Source organism: Bombina bombina, chromosome 5 (genome assembly GCF_027579735.1).
Source record: "Bombina bombina isolate aBomBom1 chromosome 5, aBomBom1.pri, whole genome shotgun sequence".
NCBI classification, from domain to species: Eukaryota; Metazoa; Chordata; class Amphibia; order Anura; family Bombinatoridae; genus Bombina; species Bombina bombina.
In genome coordinates this window covers 1,032,578,434-1,032,597,931 of record NC_069503.1, presented here as the reverse complement: position 1 = coordinate 1,032,597,931, position 19,498 = coordinate 1,032,578,434, and the positions used below count along the sequence as shown (strand labels likewise).

General features: G+C 34.7%; 1 protein-coding gene across 1 annotated transcript in view; it reads left to right on the top strand.

Moving 5' to 3' along the window:
• CSMD3 (CUB and Sushi multiple domains 3) overlaps positions 1–19,498 on the top strand; it is a 1,747,434-nt gene that overhangs the window by 1,466,579 nt on the left and 261,357 nt on the right. The window contains 2 exon segments of the mRNA XM_053715303.1: positions 684–872; positions 11,193–11,370. Of these exon segments, the coding sequence (XP_053571278.1) occupies positions 684–872; positions 11,193–11,370 (367 nt within the window).

The window sequence follows — 19,498 nt, the reverse complement described above, 5'->3', positions numbered from 1 at the left end:
ACATGTTCACAGATTCTTGCCAATGTATGATGACAATTGTTTGCACTGATATATTTTTAAAAATGGTGTCTATTTTAAGCCATTAAGCTGTAATGTGACTAGCACCTACTTCATAATATTATGGTATTCCCCACATTCTTCTTCAAATAGTAGATTTACAATATCTAAAGAGACATTACAAGGCAAATTGACATGCTTGTATTCATTAGATACATAATTTATCACTAGGGAGCCTGCAATTCTATAGATTTTACCCCTCTAAAGAACTGCATAGAGATGCTGATCCGGAGGGTAGCAGCTGCTGAGCTAATCAACAGGGGCAGTGACAAAGCTGGGTCATGTGACTATTGTGGATTAGCAAAGGGCTGAATCTGCTACGAACCAGTAGTGCTCTGCAGCTCCTAAGCAGTTTATAATAAATAAATAGATTCAGTAATTATTCATTGCTTAACCCGCTGGTCGTTAAAGGTTTTATTGCTTATAATAACACAGGTCCATGCTATTATATCCTCCCTAATCCCTTCTGGTCACAGAAAATAGTGTAGTCTCACTACTGGCTATTAATAATGCAAACCTCATTGAAAGACCAGTGACATACAGAGTACGTTGCTGGTTCTTAAGGGGTTAATACTTATCCTATTCACATTAAACTAGCTATATGTTTTTTTCTTTATTTTCTATAGCTTACCAGTTACAGAGTTGTCCTGACCCCCGTCCTTTTCGGAATGGATTTGTAATTGGGAATGACTTTACTGTTGGCCACACTATTTCTTTTGAGTGCTTTCCTGGTTACTCTTTAATTGGCGAGTCAGCACTTACATGTCTACATGGAGTAAGTCGCAACTGGAACCACCCTTTGCCTCGCTGTGATGGTATGTATTATAAACACTGTGTAACATATGGCTATAATAGTATATCTTTAAAAAACATATGATTTTCATCAGCATAAATGGCATTGTAGTGTAGGACAGCTGAGCCGCAACTAATTGGCTTAAGAGATTGCTCAGCACCAGCAGTTCTCTGCAGGTCCCAAGCAGTACTTTAACTATGTGTTTAACTCCTTTTCAGGGGTTAAACTTATAGACTTGCAGGGTGAGTAGTGCTAAAATTACATGCTCTAATAAATTAGATCATGCAAGTATTGCACTATAACGTCCCCTTAAGACATTTTATGTGACATTTTAATTGTTTTAGATGTTGTATCTAAAGGTATTTTAAAATATATTGTATCCTTAAAAAGAAATGCTATATATCCCTATTATGCAGAAAACTATTGATCCCTGAGTATCTATTGTGCACAAACAGGCATTTCCAACAAGTTTCAATATTAGTTTATACTGCTTTCATTAAACCTTCAAATCTTAACATGTTTAATTGCTGTGATTTCACCTTAATCATTTATGTTTGAATATCATTCATCACTAATTTATACTTTCAAGCTTTACTAAATCCATGCTCTATTTTTGTGTAATGGTGGTGAGTGAAAGTTAGTGAATGTTGAGTCTGAAGTCTATTTGTAAAATGTACACTCCTATAGCAGCACTGACAAACACACATTTTGGGCTATGTGCTAAAACGCCATCTTAAGAAGCTGGAGTTTTTACAAGGCATTACGCCACCAACTTATAACGGCAATAACAGTTCAGCATACTAGCATCCTGCTGCACAAATATTAGCCCCACCAAGCAAAATTAAAAAGAAACGTCTAAGTGACCCCTCATTTTCTGCCTATGTAAATTTCCGTACTTAGAGCATTTCAGATCCTTTCTGGACCTTTGTTAATACCACTAATTCTCCCCTTGGCCTGAGTGAGCAGTTTGTATAGCTGAGGCTCAGGAGCTGACCTAGGGGGCTCATTAAAGGTTCATAGTCCTGCGACACAGGATCTGCTCAGCACACATTACGAAGCTCGGGGCTTTCACTCTGCTTTCCACTATCCCCTGAATCTTTAGCAATGAGGCATTGATGGGATGAAGGGAAGGGGAGTTGGCAGGTTCCACTAACTCTTACAATCCCACACTGTGGTTACATACTACAGCATAGCATATCAATGTATTCCTAAATATCCGCCACCACTATCCCAGCTCCTGAAGGGAAAAAAAAAAGAATATTATAAGCAAAGTCAGCTTTAACTATATACACAAATAAAACCTGCTGCTTATCGCCAGAATAGACAAGATGAAGAACAAAACACAGACGGTAAAATAATGTCTCAATAAGTCACAACAAAATCAGCAGGAAAAGGTTCTCCAACCCCTAGCGATAACTTAAATGCAAGCACTACTAAAATAAATGTGCCAAGTATCACGGATACCCAAAATAAAGAACTCTTGTCCCAAATAAAATCTCTCTTTCAAGAAGAACTTAAAACTGCGTTATCTGCCTTAAGACAAGATATTAAAGATATTGGCATTTGTACGGCGGAATTGGAAGAAAGAACAGACAACATTGCGGAGGAAATTCCTCTGATTCAGACCTCATTATCAGAACATGCTGATTACATCACCAAACTTGAAGTGCAAATTGAAGATCTAGAAAATAGATCTCACAGTTCAAACCTGTGCATTAGAAACTTACCGGAATCCCTACAAAACCTTCAAGAAGTCATGCAAAATCTCTTCCTTCAACTAGTGCCGGAGATAGACCCCGAAATGCTCCTCATGGACAGGGTGCACAGAGCCTTGACTAAACCTCAGCAATCAACAACTAGAGAGATTATCCTCAAACTCCATTACTTTCATGTAAAAGAGCTTATTATCAAAGCAGCTAGAACATAGCAGGCCATAAATTTTGAAGGTCACTCAATACAAATATTCGCAGATATTGCTCCCATCACTCTACTTAAGCGAAGAGACCTTAAACTAGTAACAACAGCCCTCACGAGGGCCAAAATTTGATACAGGTGGAACATCCCTTTTAATCTTAATTTTTCACACCAAAAAGTCAATTATACCTGTTCTACATTAACAGAAGGTTTCTCAATACTGCAACGTCTATAGATTCACTTCGATCCTCTGGACACTCCATCGATCCCAAGCTCCCAGAAGAAGGCCATTCAATGAGAGTGGACCCCAGTGGGAAAAGTCAGAAAACCGAAAAAAGCAAAGTCAAACCCAAACTGCACTATGAACGCTGACACATTATGGAGCCTAAATGACGTGTATACTTTTTATAATTCTAGCTAGCAATAAAAGTTATATTGCTGACTTTGAATTTGCTAGACAGACATTTATTTAACTGTTTCTGTGGTCGACTATTTATAACTACAGTTTCATGTTGACAGTTATAACTTGTTATGGTTGTTTAGTTCATTTGAATGTCATAGCAGGTTGTAATGATTCCGAGCTCATTTCTGGAGCTACCTTCTTGCCCTCCCCTATCTTTTTCTTTTTCCCCTCTAAACCTTTTTCTATGCGTTAATAACCACCCTCCCCTCCCCTAACTTATATCTCCTCCCAATCCCCTCCCCCATCCTTTTACACATTAATTGTCAAAGGAAAATAAATCTATAGCTCATTCCAATTATCAAGGGACCTGCCACCCCGTACTTTCTCTCCATTTTCCCAGATAGGGACTATTGTTACATTTTTTAAATTGTATGTGTTTATCATTGTTATTACTTACTTAATCCAGAAATATTTCATATCAACATTACTACACTGGTTATCGTATGTATGTTTAGGAAATGTCAGTTCTTATTATGTTTACGTTACTTTAAAAGCCTTGTATTTATTGCAGAGTATGTTGCCTGTTGAAGGCTTACCTCTGGTTATACATGTTCTGGAGGTTTTTGATCCCAGTTCTCCACTACTATATTCATTGGTTACTACAACACACTGTTTTTTAGTGAGGCTTCTACTTTAGCATCACCCATTACACCATCATAACGTATGAGGTCTTAATTCTGATATCAAGAGAACAAAAGCACTATCTGTATATAAAACCCAAAAAGTGCATATAGTTATGCTGCAAAAGACCCATTTCACCGAAAAAATATTTCCTATTCAGTATCATGCAGTCAACGACAAAAAAAGATGTTGTGTCACGGTTCTTCTCCATTGATCCTTAAATTTTAAAGAGGAAGAGGTGCTTATAGATAAAGAGGGAAGATATCTCATTATAAGAGGGTTGATACAGAATACACCAGTATTGATAGTTAATATTTATGCTCAGATTGACCAGCAGACACCTTTTTAAATAAAAGTGAGTAAACATTTAACTCTGTGGAAACAATATAAAACTATAATAGGGGGTGATTTTAATGTCACATTAAATCACAGATTAGACATATCCACAAGGAAGATGCCATGGGACCATCCTAGACCTTCCCAAAACATATTAATGGACTTTGCATTAGATCATAACCTGATTGACTGTTGGAGAACTCTAAACGGTAACGCCAGGGATTATACATATTTTTCGCCAAAGCACAATTCACACTCAAGAATAGATTATATTTTTGAATGTCAAATTTAAATCCCACTACTAACAAAAGCCTTGATATTAAATTGTCCTTGGTCAGACCATTCCATGGTGGAGGTTACCATGTCTGGAATACTAAACCAAAATGGAACTAAATCTTGGACACTGAATGCTAGTCTCTTACAAGATACAATCCAACTACAACAGCTTCACCAACAGGTTACCAAATTTATCTCAATCAATACTGATAGCACCTCCAACCCATGGTATGTTTGGGGAGCTCTGAAGGCATTTGTGAGAGGTTACTTGATTGCAGAATCAGTTAAGAGAAACAAACAAGTTAAAGCCAAATTATCACAATTGCAAACTGAAGCAAAATTATTAAGGTCCCTAGTGACTCATAACACCAATAAAAAAATCATGGAAAAATTGCGCGCCAAAAATAAGGAAATAGATCAATTATTAGACAAAGAAGCAGCCAGATCTATTAAATTCATAGATACACAATATTATACTTATGGCAATAAACCTAATAAAATGTTGGCAAACAAACTCAAGGAAATAACTAGAATCACCACAGTACCACAATGACAGAAACCAGATGATACAGTCACTAATGATCCTCTTTGTATTGCCAACATGTTCGCTGACTTTTATAATAAGTTATATAATCTATAATTTCCGACTAAAGATAAAGACAAATTAGCAGACTTAGATAACTTTTTAGGGCACACCACACTACCAAATGTCAATGATGACAAGCTTAAATCTTTGAATTCTCCTATTACTCGGGAGGAGATAAAGATCGCTATAAAAAATATGAAGTGTTCCAAAGCACCTGGCCCAGACAGCTACTCTGGCATCTTTTATAAATCCCTACAAGACATTCTGATTCCTCAACTAATACATGTATTTAACTCCACCATGAAGGGCTCAGAAATTCCCAAAGAAATGTTAAGCACAAGAATTGCGGTTATACCCAAACCTGGGAAAAACAAACAACATTGTCAAAACTATAGGCCAATTTCCCTAAATAAATCAAGACATCAAAATACTTACTAAAATCCTAGCCAACCACCTTAACCCTAAGAACTTAATCCATCCTGAACAGGTAGGATTTATACAAAGCAGAGAAGCCCCAGGCAATACACGCAAAATAATAGACCTAATTAATATAGCTACTGTTAAAGAAGTGCCTTCTCTGTTTCTTTCCCTGAATGCAGAGAAGGTGTTTGATAGGATCAATTGGGATTATATGTTTTCTGTTTTGTTCAAGGTTTGCATAAGGGGAGACTTTTATGATGCTCTCAAAACTCTGTACTCGTCCCCTTCAGCATTTGTTAAACTATCGGGATACCATTCAAAAACCAATACTTATTAATAATGGCACACGTCAAGGGGGCCATCTGTCCCCATTGCTGTTTGTTCTTTGTATTGAGCCACTGGTGGCCAGAATTTGAAATGATACAGATATTTTGGGACTTACTGTAGGACAAAGGGAATATAAAGTGTCTTTATTTGCAGACAATGTTATACTGTCATTGACTAAACTGCTTCAGTCCCTCCCCCCTCTATACTCACTAATACTCCATTTTGGTAGGATATCTGGCTATAAAATTAATGAGGACAAATGTGAGGCCCTAAGCATTAAACTACCTCAACATACAAAAAAGCTCTTGGAGCTTAACTTCACATTTAAATGGGCATCTAAAACTCTTAAATACTTGGGTATACATCTTCCTACGAACATTTATGCCTTATATCATACCAACTACATCCCAATGTTTACACATATTAGAAATATTATTTCACAATGGTTAAAATTTAAATTATCCTTATATGGCAGAATTGTGTCGACTAAAATGACTCTGTTACCGAAATTACTGTACCTATTTTGATCATTACCAGTATCGAAACCACTATCGGAGCTTAACGCTTTACAAAATGATATATTGCATTTCATGTGGCAGGGGAAAAAAGCCAGAATTAACAAGAAAATTCTGTGTACTCATAGAAAGAATTGGGGAGTTGGAATGCCAAATTTGGCCACATATTATCATTCTGCAAGATTGGCCCAGACCTTACATCGGTTTAAAGTTGACCAGAGTACACAATGGGTGTGAATTGAATCAGAGGACCTAGAAACAGTTAACATATAAAGTTTACTATGGGCTCCAAAAAACTCTAAACACCATCTACAAAACAAATATTTATCGATCTCCCATACTGTATTTCTTTGGCATTATCTACACGCTAAATACACATTAATCCAAGCTACTGTAGATCTAGGGTGACACCCTTGGTAGTGCCATTATCTATGATTCACTTGCTGGTACAACAGAAGTGGGCCAACACTGTTATTTATAGAATAGCTGATGTAATATTAGAAGACAAGTTGATCTCATATGAACAGTATAGAGAGCTCGACACTAACAATAAGAATATATGGTTCCACTATTTACAATTAAAATCCAGGGTCCAAGATATAATAGGTAACTTTAGATTCCCTGTAACTAACACATTCGAGTCCTTATGCCTCTCTGGAGAATATATCAGAGGAGCAATTTCGATGATTTATTCAATGCTTAATAGTAACTTTAATCTGGGTAAATCCCAAATTATGTTAAAATGGGAACAGGATTTAGGCAAGACTTGGCCTCTTAAAACATGGATTGATAATCTCAGTTATGGCATTTCGTTCTCACCTAATGCCGCTCTTAAACAAAATTTCATTAAAGTAGTATTTAAGTGCTATCTTCACCCTACTAGGTGTGGTGGACTAGAAAATCAGCCTTCACAGTTATGCTCAGGGGATGTGGGGAAAGAGGTTCATATTTACATATTTGGTGGGAATGTGGAAGGATTAGGGAAATCTGGAACCAGACTTCAACTCTTCTGAGTTCCATATTTCAAACACAAATAGTTTTAACTCCGGAACAGACCTTGTTACATTTTCAGGTCCCCCAAATCCCAAGGAGATACAGCAGATTAACTATGACCATCTGCACAATAGTTAGAATTAGCTTAGCGCAATTCTGGAAGACTATACCTCCCAGCTTTTCATGCATACATAAAATAATATATCATTACAATATGGCTAGCTTGGCAGCCGAGAAGTGGAACACAAAAGAAAATTTTCTTAGACAATGAGAACCTTTCATAATGTTTCATGAACCTAGGGAAAGAGGCGGGTGTAATTTCTTCTCTCTATTGGAACGGTTGCTTGGTTTGAGGGGTGGAGAGCCGGGATCCAGTTGATTTATTGGGGTTAGTTACGATGATATAATCAAGATGTTTTGTATATTGCATTCCATGTGGCTCTCTGGATCAAATTGTAATACCTTTCTAAGACATAAGGCAACGACAACATTGACATTTCTTGAATAATTTATTATTTGACAATACCTTTTATGTAACACATAACATGACTTTCGTAGATATTGTATTATCTGTACTTTATTGGATTATTGAACTTTGTTTATTAACTCTGTAAAAATGCAATAAAAACAATTGCAACATAAATTATAGAGCTGTCATAAGTTACTACACTTTTATTCTAATTTAAAAAAAAAATAATTATAACAGTTTAGGTATTTATTCTAGCTACATGAGCAGTATGTAGAAATTCAAATAAATAATAGTTTTTATTCTATACAATTTACATTTCTTTAATTTTTCGTGGCTGATCAATGCTGGTTGCATTAAACACTTGTCATATTCAATTTACTCTTTTTCATATATAAGTAATTTTTTTACTGACATAAAACAATATATTTAAAAAAAAAATGTAAAACCAAAACTTAAACTATATTGTGGTTAAATTACAAGTTAGTTTCATCTGGCAGTCTCACTTTATCAGCTTATCATATATGGGTGAAAATAAAACAACAACAAAAATTCAATATCCATTTATAGCCTTTTTTAGTTATTTACACTCACACAGATATATACTTCAAAGTATTTATCAGGGAGTGCATTGTAATAGAATAATGATGGAGACGATAATGACATCAAAGACTGTAGTATAGATGAGTTACTTCACAAACAGCCTTAGGAATTGTACTAAAAATCCTAATAACAAGGTTCTCTATAATATATATGAAGACAAGCAATACTTTGGGGACATTTATTAAATTTGAATTTGGAAATGAGCTATGAAATGTGTCAAGTTTAATACATGTTTTCAAAGTAAATATCCATCAAATGTCATCTTCATTAAAGTCACTCTGAAAATATGATATATTTCTTTTAAATTCTGAGCAATTCACAAAAAAATATACATTTTCCAACTGTACTGGAGCTTTATTACTAATATCTATAGTTATTCAAACCCACTATATGCTACTGCGTCTTTATTGTAAAAATAATTATTTCATTTGGATTTTAAGCTCTGTTTTTTTAGCAGGATCCTCAGTATACTTAAATCTCATTGACTCTCAGTTAATTAAAAACAAAATCTGTTTAAAGATGGAATCTAAAGAAATTTAAAGAAAGTTCTGTTGTTCAATGGTGTTGACAACTAGTTATAAAAAAACATATTTTCAGTTTATCATTAGGTACATGTATTTAACGGCCACTTATTACAGTACAATTGATGGATACACAATTTGAAGACAAGGCAATAACACTAACTTTGAATTTGAAATCAGCAATAAAATATTTACTAGCACATTTTAAAGTTAGTCAAATGCTCCTCCCCCCTATACCATGTGACAGCTATCAGCCAATCACAAAATGCATATATGTCTATACTGTGTACATTTGCACATGCTCAGTAGGATCTGGAGCATCGGAAAGAGCAGCCCGGGGGGATGACTGGAACTGAGGGCAGTTTGACCCCACTTTATGGGAGCATTGGTAGGCTCCGCTGTGGGGGTGGAGGATGAGGGAAGGTGTTAAATACCCCTCCCTGGCTGGAAACGACAGTTGCAGAGTTAGGAGCAGCATGGAAGGAAGGAAGTTTTCCCGCCCTACCTCCCTAAAACATGATGGTGCATGTCGCAGCTATGGCGGGGTGCTTGCTGTGGTCTATTGAGGCTTACGCCTGATGGATAATGGCTGGTACTTCTGTCGGTAACAGAAAGGGGAAAGTGATGGTGGACACCCCGCCCCTGAAAAAGGGGTGGGGGCTTATAGAGATAACAAAAGCAAGCATTGGGTAAAATTGTTAAGAATATGAAAGGTTGATAATGTTGATATAAAGTTTAACTTGTTGTTTATTGGTTAATAAACAAGCTGCGGCCTTTTCTTCCCCATAACTTGTGGTTGTGTCGTTATTGAGGTGGGATGGAACGAACTCAGAAATGGGGGGTCAAGTGTGCATTTAAAAAGAATGTGCACATTCTGATGGAAGTATTTTGGAAAGTTTTTTTTTCCTTTTGCATGCTTTATCCGGTTTATGAAACTTTAATTTTGACTTTAGTGTCTCTTACCTAAATTATGATTTGACCGACATGCACAAAAAATAATCAGAAATCAGAACCTTCCAATTTTCACTACTGAAATGACAAACACCAAAAAAAAACTTAAAGGGTTATTCCAGACAAAATTGGAATTCACATAAATGGATTTCAGTTTTGAACAGAAGCATTTTTTGTAATATACATGCATTAGCATAAATGCTTCTAATAAAAGCTATAGCTGTTTCAAAAGTGTATTTAAGTATGCAACGTGCACCAGCATTTTAAACACAGTACTTGCTCAGAGAGCCTACGGTGCTTGTACCATGTGGTAACAACTCAATTTGTTAATTGCTAACAAGATACAAAACCCACTGGCACTCTTAGCTGCTGCAGTATTTAAACTGCTGGTGAACTGAGAATATCTAGCTATGCTTCACATGCACATGCAGAGAAAATGCTAGCACTAAAATAGTGATCATTTTTTCTAGAAGCATTTTTGCTAATACATGTATATTATAAATATGTTTCTATTCAAAGATGTAATTAATCTATGTGCACTTAAATTTTGACTGCATTGTCCCTTTAATAAATCAATATTCTGATGTAATGATGCATTCATTTGATGAATGGTGTATAATATGAGAAACATTTTTTTTTTAACATGAAAAACATTTTAGTACTAATATATTAAAAAATATCTTCATGAACATACAATTTACATGTACTAAGCTTCAAAATTTTAATAATTGTAAAATCCTTATATTAATTTTATTAACATATTTTCCAATTAACTCCAACGTGTACTTAAAAACACAGCATCTGTTAACAAATTTGCCTTATTATTTTGTTATCCTTTTGAATCAGTGCTGACATACCTGTCATATATGCAGATTATTTTTAGTGATTATCCTTGTGTATTCATTCATATTTAAATGATAAACCTAAATAATTTCCTTCGCATATTACAGCAATATTGCTTCCTCAGACTCTAATTTTCTTTTTTGAAATATCAGATGGTCCTATTCTGTGATCCCATCTTTTATATAGTTTAGATGTAAATCACCACTGAATAAATTGTAATAATACTTTAATATTTGAATGTAAAATCTCTATAATAGTTGTATCTTAATGGCACTTAAATTCCCATTTTCAAGCAAGCAATTATAAAATAGTCAGCATTTCGCTAAACCTGCTATTTTCAAGAAGCTAGTGACAACAAAAAAGGTAATATTTTTCATGCTAATGCTTTTCAGCAGCCAGAAATTTCAAGCACATATACTTGAGAAACTCTTTACAATGTATTTTATATAATCCCACAGAATTGAGTATTTATAATCTTACCCTCCACGTTTATTGTATTTTATTCAGCTCTCTGTGGAGGAAATATCACATCAATGAATGGGACTATTTACTCTCCTGCATACCCCGATGAGTATCCAAACTTTCAAGATTGCCTCTGGCTTGTAAAAGTTCCTCCTGGGAATGGAATCTACATCAATTTTACAGTTCTTCAAACAGAGCCTATATATGATTTTATTACTGTATGGTAAGTAATCATCTATTTTATTAGTGCTAATAAATCTCCATACTAACATAGGAATTCATTAATTTACTCAATTAAGTTACATTTTAAATTAATACAGTAATAACATTTAGATATAAATACATGTATTGATCACATATGTTTTATTTTTAAAGTACATTTAATTCTTTCTAAAAAATAATAATTTTATTTAGTGCATTTTCAATACTTCATTCTCATATAAAATGGGCAAATAGTTATTTAGATACACTAAATTGATTATATCACTTTCAGTCTTTTATGTCAGGGTTAGTAAGATAAAGGGTCAGGGTTATTTAGATTAAGGGTTCCCTCACAACCCAGGACTAGTTTAAACGTTGGTCCACAATTCCTCCTAATTTGTAATGTGCATGTTCATTGCTGGGGAATATATGTTTAATTCAATAAATTATAGTTCAATTTATTTTCTCTACATGAATTATGGATGTTTTAAGAACAATAATGGTAGCAAATAAATATTACATTTTAAAATTTTTTACTAAATCATTAAATTTGAGACAAAGCTATAAAATGTAACATATTCAAATATTATATTCAGCTGTTAATTCTCTTAGGCCCAAATTGATCAATGCATGAATATAATTATTGCGATTTGCGGTACTAAAAACACCAGTTTTAGTTAAAACAAAATAGCAAATCTTAAAGGGATACTAAACCTATTTTTTTCTTTCATGATTCAGATAAAGCATGCAATTTTAAGCAACTTTCTAATTTACTCCTATTATCATTTTTTGTTCTTTTGCTATCTTTATTTGAAAAACAGGAATCTAAGTTAAGTAGCAGACCATTTTTGGTTCAGAACCCTTTGTAGAGCTTGCTAATTGGTAGATACATTTAGCCACAAATCAGTAAGCTCTACCCAGGTGCTGAAACAAAATTGAGCCATATCCTAAGCTTACATTCTTGATTTTCAAATAAAGATACCAAGAGAATGAAGAAAAAATGATAATAGGAGTAAAAAAGAAAGTTGCTTAAAATGACATGCTCTATCTGAATCATTAAAGTTAAAAAATTGGGTTTAATTGTTACCATCAGGGTAAAAAAGTTATTGAATTAGTAACAAATTTAAAGTATTCATCCAAGTCTGAATTTTTTAAATTGCTGCAAACAAAGGTCATGTTTGATAATGTTCCATTAATCTTAAACTCCTACGTTATATATAGAAACACATGAAATATTCTAGTGTGATTTATAACTTAATCCCTTTTGTTTTATATAATTTAATAACACCATTATTTGTTTTGTTTTTCATGCAGTAGCAAAGGTCACACTAATTATTCTATAGTTTAAATAAGTTGACACTGTATTGCATTTGGAATTTAAAACTACTTTAGTGCTCTCTGTTATGCTTCTAGCTATGTAAAATGACACAAATACCATAAATACAGTATATATTGACTAATCACTTTCTATTTAAATATGCCTCTAAGTGCTAATGTTTTTCTGATATCCTTAGAAAGAAAAATCCTAAAATATTTACCAATTAATACCAAAACTAGAAAAAAATATATTTTTTTTGAAAATTCACAGCTTGGCTATAATGAGCACTATGATTGAGAATAGACCAAGTGACTAATGTCCGCCAGACATCGATAAATGCCGACAGAATACGTTGTTGGCATTTATCATTGCACAAGCAGTTCTGGTGAACTGCTTGTACAATGCCGCCCCCTGTAGATTTGCGGCCAACCGGCCTGTAGCAGGGGGTGTCAATCAACCCGATCGTATGAGATCGGGCGGATTCATGTCCGCCGTCTCAGAAGAGGCGTAAGCGTTAAGGAGCAGCGGTCTTAAGACCGCTGCTTCTTAACTCCTGTTTCCGCCGAGCCTGAAGGCTCGCGCCGAAACAGGGGTATATGGCCCTATTTGGGCTGAGTTAAATCTCTTTACTGCTTTCTTATTTTTCAATTAGTTTTAACTATGTTTATGATTTGCAGCAGTTAACTTTTTTTCTCTTAATTTCAGTGAGCACAAAACTTTAAAGTTAATGTTACAAGATTTCCATTATTGTTAAATTAACATTGGGCGCCATGTACTAAAATGCAGGCGGACAGCTTCTTAACTTGCGAAGCTGTCCGCCCGCCTCCACTACACACGGGCAGCGGATCTGTTGATCCGCTTGCCCGTATGTATCATTACACACTCATCAGAGTGTGTAATGCCCGCCCCTTCAATCGCGTGACCAATCACGTGACTGAAGGGGCTGTCAATCACCGAGAGCGAGCGTGCTCTCTGTGATTTTGCTTCGCCACCTAAGAGGTGGCGTAGGGTGTAGGAAGCAGGCTCGCATATGCGAACCTGCCCCGCAAAGGCTCCGGAGCAGCTTTCGCTGCTTCGTAGATGGAGCCCATTGTATTCAAACTATTGGTGATAAGAGAAAAAAATACTAGAATCTCCTAATATCTAAATTACTTCAAAAATATTTATTAGACTTAAATTTTTAGAAACTTCTTAAATTAAATTGACATTAAGGACTCGATTTACATTCATATTCTCCTAGATTTTCTCCGAAAAATTCTCATGAGAAATAATTCTCCTATTTATCATTAAAAAATGTGCCTAAAATTGGGCAAGTTTGACTGTAAAATTATCCTACTCTGCTCTCACTCTCCTTGGAGAACATGTTTTTAGTCGTATTTCATATAGTTCTTATAATTCTCCTACTTACAAATTTCTCATTTCTATTCTCCTGTGGAGAACTAAAAGTTCTCCTGCAAGTTCCTGCAGTAAAGTTCTCCATAGCTACAGTGGAGAACATTATTAGAAATCTATTCTCTACCAGTTGTAGAAGCAGTTACACAAAAAAAGGACTCTACAAGGTGCATAAATTACCTATAACAAAGCAGAATAATAATGGTTATAGGAGCGCAATAATAATTTATGATGGAGCGAAAAAAAATATATATAATGGAGCGCCAAAATAATATATAACAGAGCACAAAAATTATATCTATTGGGGCACAAAAATAAGATATAAAAAAGAGCTAAAATTGAAGCACAAAAACAATGAAAATGTAGATATATTTTCTTACATGACAGTTTGCTGAAGAGGGGCGTTAACAAAGCTTCTAGGAAGGCTGTATAAATATTTCTATTGGTTTATATATTATTGACATGGAGAATAGTTGCTTATTTTTAGTGATAAATAAGGAGAAGATAATAATCAGACTGGAGAAATGTATAATTATTTCTCCTCAGCTCTCCTATGGAGAAAAAAACTACTTGTTTATGATAAATACGGACACACATGTGCGCCTCTCCATAGGCGAGTTGCGGAGAACTGATAGGAGAACAGAAAGGAGAATTCCCCAAATGATTGATAAATCGAGCCCTAAAAGCTGAATGATTTTAAGCAACACAAGATACACAATGTTAAAGATGTAAACAACTCCCTTTGTGGGGGTTAAAAAACCTAGAGGTGCAGGGTTGCTAGTTTTAGTATCATTATAATGGCCCTTTAAAGGGACATAAGACAGGTTTAGATCTCTGCATATCCTAAAAGGGCTAATTAATTTAAGACAATTTAAACTGATTTGTAATCCAACGTAGTAGCCATCACACTGTTAAAAATGTATGTATGTAGAATCCCTATACTTGTTTGAGAATCTTGTCCACCCAGACTATGATAAATGGGACCTACAATTTACACTTATTTAAAAAATAAATTAAAAAATCTGCATATTATTCACATGATAATGTTTGCTTTGAATAAATAATACTATCTAAAATGTATTCAGGGCTTAATGTACCTTTTAAGAATAACAGACTAGTAGTTTTTTTTTAAACAAATCACATTCTTTGTTGAAGAGCTTTCTAGGAAGGCTCAGGAGAGGAATGCAATGCTTGAAACTATATGGCGATTGGTGGTTGCAAATATATGCCACCTGTTATTGGCTTACCAGATGTGTTCAACTAGACCTCAGTAGTGTATCCATGGTCCTCAGACTACTCTTCAACCAACTCAACAAACCTGTCAACTTAAATTACCTTGATTTTGATTAATTGTAAATCATTTCCTTGCTTTTATCATCATCTTTGCAATCCTGAAACTGTTCAAACTGTTCTATTGTTGGGGAAGTGTATTTGAATTGAATACCTGAATATAGTTTTCTTTACCTGCACAAATTGCCCAAATAACAGTTGACACCCTTACTTGTTCTCTTTATTAAATATTGTTGTAGCTATGGACACAAGGCTTCAATTTTGTAAGTCTGTATATCAATAGCATGCAAAATGTAATTATCAACTTAAATCATAAAGGGCCAGATTTACGAGCGGAGCTTGCGGCAGCAATTAGCGCTCCTTAAATTAACCAGAGATCTGGTTAATTTTCTAAACGTGTCCCAAATGCCCTCAAAAAAGGACATTATAGCTTTTAATTTTAAAAAAATAGCATTTTTTTAAAAATTTAAAACAACTGCACTAGGCATTTTTGGGGTCTAAAGTTGGTTGGAGTGGGGTGTTAGAAACAAAACGGCACAAAAAAGGTGCCTTTACATTGTGGTCTATGGGAACTGTGTGTTCTCATAGACTACAATGTAAATATATATGTATATGACTATATACATATATATTTATGTGTTAATATGTGTATAAACACATATTAATACACAAATATATATGTATGTAATCAAATATATATATATATATATATATATTTAAAAATGCTGCCCATCGCTGTACTACTTATCCCCTTTGCTGCACAAGGTTTTGATGCTGTCTGTGATGACATTAGAATGAGGGGCCCATAGGAGCCTATGAAAGAGTTCTCTTGTGAGCTCAATGCTTCTTAGCAATGCGAACACAAGCTTGCGTTCACATTGCCTTTAACTTATAATACCAGTGCACATTATTAAATTCATTTTGAATTTAGTATCCCTTTAAACAGGTTTTGTTTTAGTGCAACACCCCCCCCCCCCCCCCTCAAAAAAAAAAAAAAAAAAAAAGGGCTTGCAAATTCTGTAACTTAGACTTTTCAAAATGCGGCAAATCAAATAGCTGTTTTGGGCACTTTGCTGCATTTTGAAAAAGTCATAAAGTCAATGTCCTCTGTAGAGATTGTAGGGTAAGCAAAATATTATATAAATCAAGAGAGGTTTAATGTCCCTTTAAGATTCATGAATAGTAATCACCAGAAAGTTAATTAAAGATTAGGAGATGCATTTTACTTTTTATTTTTAAGAGTTATGAAGTGTTCTACTGAACCTTCATTAACGTAATATTATGTCTATATTCTTTCCAGAAATATAATCTTCCTTAACATGTTGGCAGATAATTAGAGTTTATTATGAAAACATTAGTTTGTCTGTGTCATATTATACAAAAAAGAAGCAAAATAAGGAAGAATTAGTAGTTAAATTATTTTTTGAAAGAATATTGAGGGAAATGTTACCTCAAAGGATATAAACAAAAACTTTCCCAAAGCATTTAAAGTGGCACTATCTTATAGTATGACACATTGTTTGGAATCTGTTTATTAAGTGACACTGTAAGTAAAAATTAGAATGTAGGGATGGAATACATGAATATCCTGCAGGCTTATTTATATATTTACATAATTAATTATTTATTTATTTTGATAAATAATTCATTTTTAAGGTTTATTGACTATAAAATTAGATTATTATTTTTTACTATTGTTTAATACAAAGTATAGAGTGACAATGTGTTTATTGTTGTAGATTTAATTATATGGCACCTTGTCATGCCATATAGGTCTAGATTACGAGTGGCACGTTAACTTCTCTAGATGGTGGCATTTTGTGTTTATTGGGTTGTGCTCATATTATGAGTGAAAGTAAAAAGTTGGCACAAGAGAGACAACCCAATCCATACAACAGGTGGAACTTTGAATATATTGCAACCCTGTTAATGCATGCTCCCATAGACTTCAACAGAGTGTGCAAACTTGAAATAAAACCTTACACCCATACCCATGCGCTTATCAAGTGTGCTAAACCCAACATGAACTATAACATAGTAACATAGTAGGTGAGGTTAAAAAAAGACAGAAATCCATTAATTTCAACCTATACAAATCTCAATTAACTTACAGAAAAGCTCCAATTGAGTGTAAATTAGTCCCATTATAAAAGGTGACCCTTTTAACACAAGCAATCATATCCCTGAATTATGTTTCTATCCAGAAATGTATCAAAACCATTTTAAAACGTATCTAATGTATTGACATTTACTACCTCCTTAGGTAATGAATTCCACAATTTTATTGCTCTGATAGTGAAAAAACATTTAGGTTGCTGGAGATTAAATATCCTTTCCTCTAGCATTAATTGTTACCTCTTGTCGTACTTCTTGGAATAAACAGAGCTTCTGCCATCTCTGTATAAGGGTCTCAAATATATTTATATAAAGTTATCAGGTCACCTCTCAAATGCCCTTTATTCTAGAGAAAACAGACCCAGTTTGGCTAACCTCTCCTCTTAAATTCTACATTCCCCTTATTATTTTTGCGGCCCTTCCCTGAACGTTTTTTTAAGTCTACAATTTCTTTTTTTTAAATCGGTCCCCAGAACTGCACTCCATACTCAAGGTGAGGTCTTACGAGGGATTAATATAGTGACATAATTATGCTTTACTCTCTTGCATCAATGCCTCTTTTAATACATGCTAGTATCTTTTTAGCCTTAAAAGCCGCTGCCCTGCATTGTGCACACATCTTTAGCTTGTTATTTATTACTGCTCTCAAATCCCTTTCATCTTCTGTTTTGCTAGTCCCATTTAAATAATAGGTTGCATGCTTATTTTTACTTCTAAAATGTAGAACCTTGCATGTTTAACTATTAAATCTCATTTTCCATTTACCTGCCCATTCTTCTAATTTTTGTAGATCCCCTTGTAACGAAAGTTTATCCTGCACTGACCTTATGACATTACACAACTTTGTATCATTTGCAAATATAGAGATGTTGCTATTTAATCATTGTTCCAAGTCATTAATAAAAAATATTAAAAAGAACAGGGCCCAGTACTGATCCATGGGGACTCCAATGATTACCTTTGTGCATATTCTACATCCCCATAATTAATGATTGGCATCAGCATTTGCTGTGTAATCTTTTCCTTTACTGTAGGGCTTAGGCAGGATTTGTTTCTGTACAGGGCACCTAGTTTTTGATAGAGTTTAGATGCAAATTTTTCTATATGGAGGCCAAAAGATAGATTGGGGTCTAACAACATACCCAAGTATTTGAAAGTGTGGACTGCGGTCATTGCAATTTGATTTTGTTTTGATGCGTAGATGGGAATTTTGTAGTTGTGTAATTTAGGTACCATTCCAAAGACAGTTTTGTCAGTGTTTAGGAAGAGTTTGTTTTTTGAGATCCACTTTTCTACCTCTCTGAACTGGTCTTGGAGCACTGCCTCATGCTGCGGCAGATCGGATTTGCTTGCATAGATTACCCTGTCATCAGCGTACATGTGTACAGTTGAGGATTTGCAGACATTTGGCAGATCATTTATAAATAATGTTAATAGAAGGGGGCCGAGAATGGAACCTTGGGGAACACCACATGTGACTGGGAGATGGAGGGAGTCGCTGTCAGAAATGGAGACATATTGTGATCGATCCGATAGATATGATCGAAACCAGGTTAGTGGATGATCACCAATACCTGAGTTTTTTAGTTTGAGCAGTAGTATGTTGTGGTCTACTGTGTCAAAGGCCTTTGGAAAATCAAGGAAAATAGCTCCAGTTAGGTCTCCTTGTTTCATGCCAGTTTGTATGTCATTGCAAACTTTTATGAGGGCAGTTGTAGGGGAGCGGTTCGGGAGAAACCTGATGGATCAGGGGTCAGATAGTAAGCCCAGTGCTCTAAAAAGCCAAACCCCTAACTTTTACAGCATGTTTTTAACCATGTTTTTAACCAGCTTAAGAATGGCCTGTTCACTTGCATTGAGAGCTACTTTGAATGCATATTGTGGGTTCACAGCAACACCTTCCAAATGTGAATGCCACACTTGGAATCAACTCCAGACCTTTACATCATTATATACATAATTTAGCAATACCATTAAACTTTTATTGTCTAATAACATACAGTAATTTCCATGTGGAGAGTTGGTAAGTATTTTA